This window comes from Sinocyclocheilus grahami, unplaced genomic scaffold (assembly GCF_001515645.1).
Source record: "Sinocyclocheilus grahami isolate Dianchi unplaced genomic scaffold, SAMN03320097.WGS_v1.1 scaffold675.1, whole genome shotgun sequence".
Lineage (NCBI taxonomy): Eukaryota > Metazoa > Chordata > Actinopteri > Cypriniformes > Cyprinidae > Sinocyclocheilus > Sinocyclocheilus grahami.
In genome coordinates this window covers 280,019-294,067 of record NW_015505854.1, presented here as the reverse complement: position 1 = coordinate 294,067, position 14,049 = coordinate 280,019, and the positions used below count along the sequence as shown (strand labels likewise).

General features: G+C 34.6%; 1 protein-coding gene across 4 annotated transcripts in view; it reads right to left on the bottom strand.

Moving 5' to 3' along the window:
• wwox (WW domain containing oxidoreductase) overlaps positions 1 to 14,049 on the bottom strand; it is a 261,346-nt gene that overhangs the window by 157,774 nt on the left and 89,523 nt on the right. For all 4 annotated transcript variants that reach the window (XM_016242894.1, XM_016242893.1, XM_016242895.1 and 1 more), the window contains exons 7-8: positions 10,225 to 10,410; positions 6,805 to 7,069 (exon numbers count right to left, since the gene is read on the bottom strand). In XM_016242894.1, coding sequence (XP_016098380.1) covers positions 6,805 to 7,069; positions 10,225 to 10,410 — 451 coding nt within the window. The remainder of the gene's footprint in view (positions 1 to 6,804; positions 7,070 to 10,224; positions 10,411 to 14,049) is intronic.

Sequence of the window (14,049 nt, the reverse complement as noted above, 5' to 3'; positions counted from 1 at the left end):
TTACCAGATTTTTCCCCACCCCTTTGCAATCCTCAAGGAGACATACAAAATGTGTGGTTCTGGGGGGTCTCCAGGACAGGTCTAAAAAAATCTGATCTAGAACAATGTTTCCAACCCTGTTCCTGGAAGCACCCCAACACCACGTATTTCCAAACTCTTCCAAATCAAACACACCTGGATCAACTCATCAGCTCAGAAGATACTCCAAGACCTGTATTGAATGTGTCTGATAAAGGAGACTAGGGCTGCAAAGGGATGGAACATTTCTGGTAATTTTCCAGAAACTTTCTAGAATTTTTGGAAACATTCCAGGATTTTTTCGGAAACTTTTGGTAAGTTCTTGGAAATTTACCAGATTTCTTTTCCCCACCCATTTGCAACCCTCAAGAAGACCTAACAAAATGTGTGGTTCTGGGGGGTCTCCAGGACAGGTCTAAAACACTCTGATCTAGAACAGTGTTTCCAAACTCTGGACTCTGGTCAGATAAGCGATACTGTGTACTGTTGGGGTGCCTGAAGTTACAGTGTTGGGAAACACAGATCAGGAAAAAACCCTTGAAAAAGAACAGGGATATTGTCAGATATATCCACAGGGTGAAAGTGGTTTTAGTGGCCATTAGATTTGATATACAAGCGGATCGTTCCAGGCCGATCGCTCCAGTAGAAGACAGCACAGCAGCCTGTAGCGGAAAACATTCCGGTAGGCTGAGTGAAACGGTTCTCTTCTCAACCTGCAGGCCCTAATCACCAATTATGAGCCCATTAGGGCTGCTGGCAGCTCATTGTGTCCCGCCGCAGCGGAAGGGGCTCTGGGTGTAGACCTCTGCCCCACTTCGCTCCGCTCCACTGAGCGCCTGTCAGCCCCGGTTGCGCCGCTGCCGTGATAGGACCCATGTACAGGCAGATAACAACACCTGACCTTACAACCGGTTACCGGGGGACACTCGCCACGCCGACAGGGCTCATCGCAGCGCGACAGCAGTGGGATAAATCTGAGCCACTCGGGGTGACGAGACTTCATTAGAGAAGAGAAAGAGAGAATGGGTAATGCCTCTGTAGTGTACTAATGGAAGCAGAGTCCTCGTTAGCCGAGCGTGAGGAAAGATCCATCAGCAGCATCTCCTCCTTTCGCTCGGCTTACAAGGGGACCGAGAGCAAGAGAGATTTAGACTCCCATAAGGAAGCACTGGCAGCAGTCTCGCAGCAGGCTGGCTAAATTATCTCACAGGCGAGAGGCGAGACACTTGCCAATGCACAGAGGAACTTGTTAAAGTCCCCCTTTTAGAGCAAACCGTAGACTAATGTATGACTATTGGGCCATGGTCAAAAGTTCAGCCCCTGCATATGTAAAAAGGTAGCGGAGCGCCTGAGGCACAATCTTGGGGAAAATAATTGCGCTAAACTGCTGAAAACGCGCCGGACTGGATCCCAATGAAGCGGGGGAAGGTGGGATGCTGATTGGGCGGCTGTGATTTTCCCAGCAGCTTCATGTCCCAAAGCATCAAGCAGCTATTAGATGCCACAATACCCAGCCGTCTAAGAAATGTCAAACCAAACATGCTAAAACAGCTGTTTGACTACACAAATGAAAAGGTTACAGAGGCTTCGGGGACCTACAGTACTTCACATAAAACCACATAGGAAGTATCAAAAATGACCTTTTTTTGACATTGAGCAAAAATGTCTAACGCGCACAAAGCATTAGAGATCTAATAAAAACAACATTTCTTGGAAAAGTAACAACATTTGTTTACGGAAATTAGTAATTGGGGAATTTTTGGATTTCTGAGCAAGTAACGTCAATTGCAGTGGTTTGTTGTTTCTAAACCTATTTTAGTAAGTCATTGTATTAAATTCAATGCTACTACAATACAGTATATTTTAGTTGCAAATGACTTTCTCATCAAAATGATTCCAATGGCAGACAGTGTTGGGAAGGTCACTTTGGAAATGGAATAGGTTACAGATTACAGGTTACCCTATTTAAAATGTAATAAGTATTGTTTTATTAAAGCAATGTAACTAATTACATTTGATTTCCTTTTTGATTACTTTTCTAAATTTCTAGTGAATGTATTCAACTGTTAATCATTTTTACTGCTTTTCAACAGTTAATCATCAACACTGATTACTGTCAGTGATTACTGATTACTGACTTCCAAAATCGATAAAAAAATTTAATTATAAAAATTTAATTTGAAAGCACGACCACAACAAAATGTAATTACACATTTTTCTCAGTAACTGTAACACATTAGTTACATTTATTTTGTAATTAAATTACATAATTCCGTTACATGTAACTAGTTACTCCGCAACACTGCTGGCAGATTTTACAACTTTGGTTGGTTATAAATTGTATCCTAAATTGTACATTAAAATCCTCAGCTGTGAGTTTAGTCAACGCAATGATGCATTTTATCCCTGCTTCTCGCTGACAGGACGTCTGTATGCCAGGATAGATCAGTACCGTCATTCTGCTCAGCACAAGAGACCACTTGATTATTATGAAGTGAAAATGACTCCACTCTTATCGAAGCTAAACACATCTGGAGATCAGCATGGGCCTAATGTACAACTGCAGGCCACAAAGAGAGCAAGAGAGATGCATGGCAGAACATATCTGATGTACAGATTATAGATGAAAACAGTCGTGAGAGTTACAGTCAGATATCAGTCCTGCCTCTTTCCCAATGAATTTTTATCAACTCAGCAAAACTGAAAATTATCTACACATTACAAGATGAGATGATGATAATCGGTTTTATGAATTACACTGCAACATCCTCTGCATTTTAAAATAGCATCTGCCATCTTATTGTTATTTTGTTTTAATCTCAATGAGTTAAACAAATAACAATGATAATAAATCGATTAATTAATTATTATTGTGATGTGTCTATGCATTGAACTAAATGGAAGTGTCCCACTCAGATGCCATAAAACAGCAAAATAAGAGGTTTTATTCTAAATTTGCGCAGTTATAAATCACCTACAGCTTCTTGGAGAAGACAAAGGTGTTTTCCTGAGCTTGGGTGTAATATCGTTCCAGGCTCTTCCTGTCAACATTCTGCAGAGCTTTGCAACCTTGAACAATTTCCCAGCATCCCATATGAGACTGCAAGCAATTAAAACGATACCATCTTCATAGCCTCATAACCAATAAATAAAATAACAGCACTGTTTCGTGTTAAGTTCACTAATTTTTGAGGGGTTTCAGAAAAGGGATAGAGAGGCATCTTAAGTGTAATATGCACGGTTGGAGAAAATAATTACTATTTTGATTAATATTAATACTACTATTACTACTACTACTAATAATAATAATAGCAGCTTAGGATAATATATTATATACTATAAAAGAAAGAAAGAAAGAAAGATTATTAACTTGTGAAAATGTAACCGGAGAGTATCTATTAGAGATCTATTCAAATAATTTAATTATTTAAAAATTATATCGATATGATATCTAGATCTATTTTAAATATATATATAGAAAAAAATGACTATAACAGATAAAGAAATAATAAACTAATAATGTATAAAGAGAAAGATAAATAAACTAAAAATAATGTATATAATAATAATAAGAAGAAGAAGAAAAATAATAGTAATGATATTGATGATAATAATAATAACAATAAAAATAATAATAATTTATAACAGTGAATTGAATTCATAATATTTATTTATTTACATTAAATTTTTTTAAATACTTGTAAAAATGTAACCATAGAGTGAAAATTATTACAAATCTGGAATGATATTATTGGAAAATTTGCAAACTGAATCGTAATTTGTTGCCTTACAAGCACTGGTATTTTCTTCAGTAAACAAAAAAATTCTAAAATGTCGGTTCTTATTTACATGCTCAAAACTATAAAATGTTAAACAAGGTCTCATCAACAGACAAAGCACAAAAAAAAAAATTCCCTCAAATTAACAAATCCCGGTTCAGAAACAGCAGCAGACTTTCCATGCAGTGAAAAGCCTTGATCCACACCGACGTCTATCAAACATGACTGACTGCTGGAGAAATGAGCGGTTTCGAGTTACGACTGGGCCGCGCGCATAAACTTCTGACATATTCATACCCATCTCTTTAATACATAATCAGCTCAGCTGAAATACTCAAAACCTGCCTTCAGAGTTTTCAACCAAAATTAAAACAAAGAATACATCAAATGCATTGTGTGGCCTAAAGCATATCAGAAGCGGAAGGAAATGCTTCAGGTGCGAGACAGGCAGATACTTTATGATTTATGAGGATGTTGAATTTTATAGTTTGTCTCTGTAAGTGTATGTGACTCACCTCTTCGGGCTAAAACGGGAGAGTGTTGCCTACAGGAAGAGCTGCCCGCCTGATTTATGCGGCGCTGGGCTATACGAGCAGCGCCACGGCAGCGTGACACACACACACACACACACACTCACTCACTCACGCTAACTACAGGCGTTTCCTGCTAAAGAACTCAAAAACATGCTAGAAAAACTTTCTTGGACTACAAAAATTCAAGCACCAACCACTGTACCTGAAAAAAGTCACTTGAAATGAGGAAAACAATCATATAGGTGAAAGACAAAAAACACAATAGCTTTGTTCTTCACTCTAGCAAGCTGGTTCCCAATGAAAAGGCAAATGCAAAAGGCAGCATAGTTACACTTTAAGATATCTTTGGCTAGGGGTGCTCCGACTGATCGGCTACCGATCACTATCGGCCGATAATCGGGGACTATTATCGATAATAATTTGGGATGTTTGATCTCATAAACCGATCTCAAGCTGATGGCGCTGCCGTGAGAGGTTTGGCACGACATGCAGTGGCACAGTCTCAGTCTCTGTCCGGCGCGGGTGAAATAATTATAATGCTGAAGGTGAGGTACAGTTCAAATTTCTTCATTAAATAACTTATAAAGTAGCTAATTTGAAAACTTTCTGTGAGACATAATTTCACAAACAGCATGAGTGAATCACTGCACACTCTCTCTCTTTCTCTCTTAAAATGCGCAAATGGCTTCAAATCAAATCGCGTCTGGCTATAAGCGAGCTGCACAGTTAACACAGGAATTGTCACTTTCACAATCGAGGCAGTGTTGCATCGTCACTAAAGTTTATAAATGCATTTCTTTTTAATTCTTGCCAGTGTTTAAACCATTCAGCACTCACGCGCTCTCATGCACACTCGCAGCGCACACACATAACGCTTCACACACACTTTCACACACGTTTGCAGTGCATATGCGGTGCGTATTTTTTCTGCGCTCATGTTAACGGATTAAAGCGTTCACTGCACACGGTTGCGGTCAGGCAGTGCGTTCCAGGATCGGTGTGTCTGCAGCAGTGCAGTGATTGTTTCCACACCGAGTTTGCTGCACGCTCTGAATTAAAGTGACTGCGCATTGTTTGCGGTAAATATGAAAACGAAAATGTATTATGCCATAAATACATATAATTAAAGTCTACTGTGTTTCACAGTCAACACACATGGCTTGTTGGCTAGTTTTAAAGGAAAATAGCACTTTTAGATAAACAAGGCAATAATAGGTAGGAAAACAAAGTTTTTTATGAACCACATGATTGTTTGTAATAAAGGTTTAAATGCAAAAGAAAAGGCAGTAGAGCTGAGTGTTTCTGTCAGTGGTAAAAAAAATTATAAAATTATAAAAAATAAAGCTTTAAAAAGATCGGTATCAGTGATCGTATCGGCAGATACTGCTTTCTGTGACCGGCCTCAAAAATCCTGATCGGAGCACCCCTATCTTTGGCCAAATTGTAAGGCAGCATCACATGTATTCATCCAGAAAGGGAATACCAGAACATTGTGACAAGCTCAGTGGAAAGAAATTAAGTTGAGAGAATTATAAGTAATATATTAAATTTATAAATATATTCAATAATTACAGATACGCAATATATATCGGTACCATATCGGTTATCGGCCAATATTAGATTTATTTATTTAATAGCACAAATAACTCAATAACCTTTACCATTGATAAATAACCCCAAAATTTACAGATTTTTCATACTGTACTGTAAAATGTAACTTGCAACATTTAAAACAACTGGATTTTTATTATTTTTTGTTTGTTTGTTTATTATTTTAAGTTTAGTTTTTATTTATTTAGACAAAATAGTATATAATTTTTAAAGCCATTTCTTGGCTATTGGTCATAGCATTAAATAAAAAATAAATAAACAAACAAACTAACAAGTTTATCGGTATCAGGCAAAATTTTTATATCGGTGCATCCCTAATAATAATATATTTAATGCAATACCAGAAAATATAATCAAAAACACTTAAATTAAAAATGTTTAATTAGAAATGTTCTATTACACCCAGCATATTTTTATGCTTCTTATGGGCTATTCATAAAATAACACTGCGCTGCTTTTCCATTGTTTTCGATGTAAACATGCTCTAGACAAATGCCTTGCATCTCGTACATATCGTTCAAAAAATGTGCACATAAAGCTTTTGTGATTCCACTGCACTGCATCTCAAGTTTTTAAATTAAAAAATTGCACTGTGTAAGCAACAATTCAGAGTGTTGTGTTAGCTTAGCATTAGCATAGCAACATACTAACATCAAACTCCACTCAAAATAGCTGCATATCAAGTGAACCGTATGCTTCACATGAAGACAGTTAACTGTGACGTGTTGTCGATGCCTATGAACGCAAGTTCAAAATCGGTTGCCATTTCAGTTATGATGCTGAAGTAGCATAAAACTCAAAACTCATGAACATACTCAACCTTCACACTAAATCAAGTGAAGAGGGAAATCTCTTGCTCTTACCATAGACTTGGTAAAGGGTCGTGCGAAGGTGAAGAGCAGGGTCATGAGCCACCAGCTGCGGTGGATGGAGGTGTACATCATGTTCCCAGGATGTAGTGCGTTACAGGTGACGCCGTGGGGCGACATGCGGCGGTGCAGCTCGCTGGAGAAGAGGATGTTGCAGAGTTTGGCACGGTTGTAGGCTAGCATTGACCAGTACTCCTTCTGCGGAGGTGAAAGCAGGTTCAGCTCCACCTTCCCACATGAGTCCACCAGATCTGTGAACCTTCACAAACAAAAACGAGCAGTTCATATTAAAATCAAAATTGAAGAAACAAAGATATTTTGAGAAATGTCTCTTTTGTTTGTTTTGTGTTTTAATTTGTGTCTTATTATATTATTTACGTTTTTCTGTGATTTTTGTGGGGTTTTTTGTGTTGTTGTTTTGTTTTGTGTTGGTTTTTATGTTTTGTTTTGTCGTGTGTTGGTTTTTATGTTTTGTTTTGTCGTGTGTTGGTTTTTATGTTTTGTTTTGTCGTGTGTTGGTTTTTATGTTTTGTTTTGTCGTGTGTTGGTTTTTATGTTTTGTTTTGTCGTGTGTTGGTTTTTATGTTTTGTTTTGTCGTGTGTTGGTTTTTATGTTTTGTGTTGTATTTTTATTTATTTATTTGTTGGTGTTTGTTATTTTTTATTTATTTATTGTTTCTCTTTTGTTTGTTTTGTGTTTTAATTTGTGTCTTATTATATTATTTACGTTTTTCTGTGATTTTTGTGGGGTTTTTTGTGTTGTTGTTTTGTTTTGTGTTGGTTTTTATGTTTTGTTTTGTCTTGTGTTGGTTTTTATGTTTTGTGTTGTATTTTTATTTATTTATTTGTTGGTGTTTGTTATTTTTTATTTATTTATTGTTCCTCTTTTGTTTGTTTTGTGTTTTAATTTGTGTCTTATTATATTATTTACGGTTTTCTGTGATTTTTGTGGGTTTTTGTGTGTTGGTTTTATGTTTTGTGTTGGTGTTGTGTTTTGCGGTTTTGTGTTGATTTTTGTTTTATTTTGTGTTAGCTTTTACATTTTATTTTGTGTTGGTTTTTGTTTTATTTTGTGTTAGCTTTTACATTTTATTTTGTGTTGATTTATACGTTTTTTGTTTTCTATTGGTTTTGTGTTTTGCTCTTTGTTTTGTGTTTCTTTTAGTTGTTTTTATGTGTTGTTTTGCTTTTTTCTGTAGGCATCTTGTTTGGTTTTGTGTCCATTTTTTTTTTGTCTTTGATGTCTTGTTTGGTGTCTTGTTTGGTGTCTATCTGTGATTTTTGTGGGGTTTTTTGTGTTGTTGTTTTGTTTTGTGTTGGTTTTTATGTTTTGTTTTGTCTTGTGTTGGTTTTTATGTTTTGTGTTGTATTTTTATTTATTTATTTGTTGGTGTTTGTTATTTTTTATTTATTTATTGTTCCTCTTTTGTTTGTTTTGTGTTTTAATTTGTGTCTTATTATATTATTTACGGTTTTCTGTGATTTTTGTGGGTTTTTGTGTGTTGGTTTTATGTTTTGTGTTGGTGTTGTGTTTTGCGGTTTTGTGTTGATTTTTGTTTTATTTTGTGTTAGCTTTTACATTTTATTTTGTGTTGATTTATACGTTTTGTTTTCTATTGGTTTTGTGTTTTGCTCTTTGTTTTGTGTTTCTTTTAGTTGTTTTTATGTGTTGTTTTGCTTTTTTCTGTAGGCATCTTGTTTGGGTTTGTGTCCATTTTTTTTTTGTCTTTGATGTCTTGTTTGGTGTCTTGTTTGGTGTCTAGTTTCGTGTCTTTGTTTTTGGCTTCCAACACTCTTTAAAATCTACTTTTGTGTTCACAGAAGAAAGTAAAGGTTTGGAACTTGGAAGGTAAATAAATGATAACAGAACTTTCATTTTGGGATGAACAATCACTTTAAAGACAGTAAATAGTCAATTGTGAACAAATGAACAAAACCGATTTCTCACGAACTACAGTCTACCTAAAGTCTCACAGTTTAACAGGCGGGAATAACCTCCAGAATGTGAGACGATGGAGAAACGAACTAAATGAGTTTTGGCAGGCCAGGTCTGACTTAATGCAAATCAAAGCTACGACATGATGTTCTTTAATTGGTTCTGACTAAGCTGTTAATCGCCAGATGTTTGACAAGGCCCCTGAACACAAGACGTATTTTCTCAATGTGTCCTTGTGTGTATGTAAACAGTCCCAAGAAACTGCAGTGAAATGAATGTTCCCTCCCCTAGTGCGGATCAGAGCCCGCAATTGCATTCAACATTTACCTCTTAATTATACACTTTACATAACAACCAATCAAAACGTCACGTTCACTGTATGACAAGCTCAGTGCGGCCCATGTTGCTGTTTGACACGTTACATCTCTGCTTGGGTAAACAACAACATCTGCGGGCATCGCAACGGTACAAATACTAAAGGTGTGAACTGTGGGAGTGGGAAACTAGTTAAAGGAATAGTTCACCAAAAAATTAACATTTCGATATCAATTATTTACTCTTCTGTTTCTAAACTCAGTATGAAATCAACACATTTTTCCCCAAAGAATGAAATTGCAGGGTCTATCAAGCTCAATAAATAAAAGTATTATAACAGTGGTCCATTTTTAGATAAAAATGGTCCATTATTCACTAAAAAATGTCCCCACACATTCTAACTTTACACATAAAAACTAACAACATTTGGCATCAATTATGTTAAACCTTTAGCAATATGGCAAGTTTGAATATGAGACAATTTTCTTGATATTTAAAACAAAAATAAAAATAATAACAATTAATATAAAATATAAATATTTTCATTTATTTGTTTGTTTGTTTATTTATTTATTTTTAAGTGGTCCAGCTGACTATTCAGATGAAACGGGTGAAAATTTAAGTCATTATTTACTATGGAGGGGAAAAAATTACATAATTCGTGGGTATTCATGTGGCTATTCTACGTTGGTGCATTCAAAAGGGGGAAACACAATGATCATTTTGGTAACTGCAACAATGAAAACAAAAAGCTTCATGCTAAATATTTATGTATGTATATATTTGTTTCTATATACTACATCCGCATTCAATTTCAGGTGCTGTGTGACACTGAAAACAGTTTAAAACTCCTTTTAAGTTCCAGTGAAGAATGAAAATCAGGTTTGGAATGACATGAATGCAAGTAAATAATGCCAGAATGTTTTTTTTATATAGTATTTTTGGCTGAACTACCCAGTTGAGCTGTTATATATCTATCCCCACTATTCCTCTGCACATGTCGACTTTGTCATCACCTCACGGCCAGGATAATCCATACACAATCTGGAGACATGAGCGACAGAGGCTGTTGGTGAAGCGACAACTGAGAGAAAATGGATGATTTTACATGAATGCATGAGAGATGAAATGAGGGAATGATGGGAGATCATTTAAAGTCTCACCTGTGAGACTCTGAGGAAACCACCACCACCCGAGCCGGAGCGGAGTGCCGCAGGACGTCCTGCAGGAGCTGAACCAAGTGGAAATGGCCAAGATGACAGATCTGAAAGGTGGTTTCCAGCCCGTCCTCCGTTAAATCCCAGGGCTGTGTGCAAACCGCTGCATTACACACCAGGATGTGCAACGGCCTTCAGAGAGAGAGAAAAAATAGACATAGATTGAATGAAAATAACGCTTTCTTGCCAAAAACAAAAAAGCAAAAGGCAAACAAATAAAACAAACCAAACACCACAACATAAAACAAAAACATAAAACCAAACCCAAACTATAAAAGCCAAAACAAATCCATAAAACCAAACCAGAGCCATAAAAAAACAAAAACAAACCCAACCAAAAATAAAAAATATGAATCAAAAGTAAACCAAATCTAATCAAACCAAAGCCACAAACAAAACAAAACAACATAAAACCAAACCGAAAAACAAACCATGACAAAACATAAACGAACCAAAACTAAACCAAGTCAAATCAAACCACAAACCAAGCCAAACCAAGACAAAACCATAAAATCCAATACAAACCATTAAACAAGACAAAAACAAAACACAAACCAAAACCACAAAACAAAAACGAATCAAACCAAAATTCATAAAACCAAACCAAACAAAACAACAAAACAAACCCATGAAAAAAACAAAACTCATAAAAAACACAAAAATCCCAAAAACCATAAAACCAAACCAAAACCACAAGCAAAACAAAAACCAAGACAAAAACAAAACCATAAAATCCAAAACAAACATAAAACAAGATGAAAACAAAAAATAACAAACACAAACCAAAACCACAGACAAAGCAAAAATCAAACCAAAACCCATAAAACTGAACAAAACCACAAAACAAAACAAACCCATAAAAACAAAAACAAACCAAACCAAAACAAAGCCATTCAAAACCCATAAAACCAAACACAACCATAAAACAAAACAAACAAACAAAACAACAAAACAAACCCATGAAAAAAACAAAACTCATAAAAAACCCAAAAATCCCCAAAACCATAAAACCAAACCAAAACAAAAAAACAAACCAAAACCACAAGCAAAACAAAAACCTAGACAAAAACAAAACCATAAAATCCAAAACAATCCGTGTATCATTCGATCATTAGTTTTTTTATTTAATATTGAAAGTAGAAAAATTAGAAAACGGCTCCTTTTTCGCTCAGCTTAAATTTTAGTTTTTCGTTCATGGGTGGAAAAATGAATAAACAGCTTGAATATTCGATTTCTACATGTGGGCGATGTTGCGAAATTGCGATGGGTTAAATAAACTCATAAGCAGACAGATGCGACTACAGTCAAGCGCAGATCAGTATTGAAGTGCACAGGAAATAAGCAGCAGTCATATTTAAAGCAGTTTAAATTAATATTGAGTACTGATTGATGTTCACTTGGATTTTTCCCCCATCGAGGGAACTTAATACTCTGTCATTAGACGAGCTATTCATTTAGTCTGCTTGTTGAGAAAAATATGAAATTTATCAAATGGATTATTAATCTGTACAACTGCGGCAGCAGAGGACTATTATTCTGCTGCATGATACTGCAGAAGAACTGATGATGGCACGGTTTGATCTTCGACTGACCAATCAGCAGAAAGGGGCGTTTAATTCCCGCCCACATGTAGAAATCGAATATTCAAGCTGTTTATTCATTTTTCCACCCATGAACGAAAAACGAAAATTTAAGCTGAATTCTCGTTTTTCGTTTTTTGGAAAAAAACAAAAAAAACGAAAAAGGATCAGTTTTCTAATTTTTCTGCTTTCGATATTAAATAAAAAAACGAATGATCGAATGATACACGGATTCAATACAAACCATGAAACAAGACAAAAACAAAACACAAACCAAAACCACAAAACAAAAACGAATCAAACCAAAATTCATAAAACCAAACAAAACAACAAAACAAACCCATGAAAAAAACTAAACTCATAAAAAACACAAAAATCCCAAAAACCATAAAACCAAACCAAAACCACAAGCAAAACAAAAACCAAGACAAAAACAAACCCATAAAATCCAAAACAAACATAAAACAAGACGAAAACAAAAAATAACAAACACAAACCAAAACCACAGACAAAGCAAAAATCAAACCAAAATCCATAAAACTGAACAAAACCACAAAACAAAACAAACCCATAAAAACAAAAACCAAACAAAACCCATAAAAACTAAAATCAAACCAAACCAAAACAAAGCCATTCAAAACCCATAAAACCAAACAACCATAAAACAAAAACAAGCGCTGAGTAAACAAATCAAGCTAAATTAGGGATTCCTGGAATTTTAAAACGCACAAAAACATCCTTTCAAGTCTATTCCAAGGTCATTCTGGGCAGATGGACGTTCATCCGTCGGCGTGAGAAAGGACGGAGATTTCTGGAAAGTCCAGGCAAGATCTTTTCTTTGACAGAGTCGCTCCAGTGGTCCTGAAACCACGGCCATACAGCAGAATAATCTGAATCCACCCCACCAATTTTTAATTTCTTCCATTAGAATTAATTACGAAGCCCACAGGCAATTTGTGTACTCCATATTTAATACTGCCTGCACTATTAATTAAAAACTGGTTGCTGGAAAATTAATGGAGGAATTGTTATGCCCCTGCTTTAATGAGTCTTCTCTATGACATAAAAAAAGTACACTTCACATTTCCCTTCAGGTTCAATGTGGAAAGACGCGTGCATCAGTGGAAAGGCACAGAGGCCACGGTTACACATGTGGATCCATTAGAAACACAGCGTAACAAACACTGAACAGCACATGCTCTAGTTACAACTGACCTTTAGAACCAAAGACCAAGCACAACAGTTTTTATTCTTTCTCTCTTTTTCTGTTTCTATGAACTGCAGAAGTTCTTGTTCCTGATTATTGTACAGCATGACATGGAAATACGAGTTATCACTCTTCAAAAGCTATTCAATGTTTTTTTCTAAATACTAAAAAATATGTTTAAGTATTATTATGTTAACTAAATTAGTGTTTTAATGTAATTGTTAATGTAATTAAAATAATAAATATAATATAATATGGATATAAATAGTAAAAACAAGAAATAAATAGATAAAATAAATGAAATATATTTAATAATGTTTCATATTTAAAGTGTGTGACACTTTTTAGTTTTAGGTGTTTATATAATATAATGTATATTTAATAATAGTTAATATATTTATAGATAGTCAATGTTTTTTTTTCTTCTAAATACCACAAAATATTTTCAAGTTTGTACAAAGTATTATTTTGTTTAGTAAATTAAAGTGTTTGAAATTAATTAACAATGTTGAATTATTAATATAATAGAATACATTTAATATAACATAATATGGATACAAATAGTAAAAAAAATAAAAAATACTTATTTAAAATAATGTATATTTCAGAATATTTCAAATTTAATGCTTTTCAATATATTTTAAAATATATTTTAAATTTTTTTGTTTTATGTGTTTAATATAATATATAATATAATGAAATATGTCATGTAATATGATATGATATATGATATACGATACGATATGATATATGATATGGTATGATATAATACTAGAAATATACAATAAAAATAAATACAATTGAACGTATATTTAATATTTCAAGTATTTAAAACTATTCAACTTTTTGTTCTGTGCTTTCTTCTAAATGTTACCAAGTTTGTATTATTTTGTTTAATGAATTAAAGTGTTTCATCTTCTTTTTTTATTTATGGTCTTTTTAATGTCTTTCTATGACAAGACTGGAGAGTGACTTAAACTATGT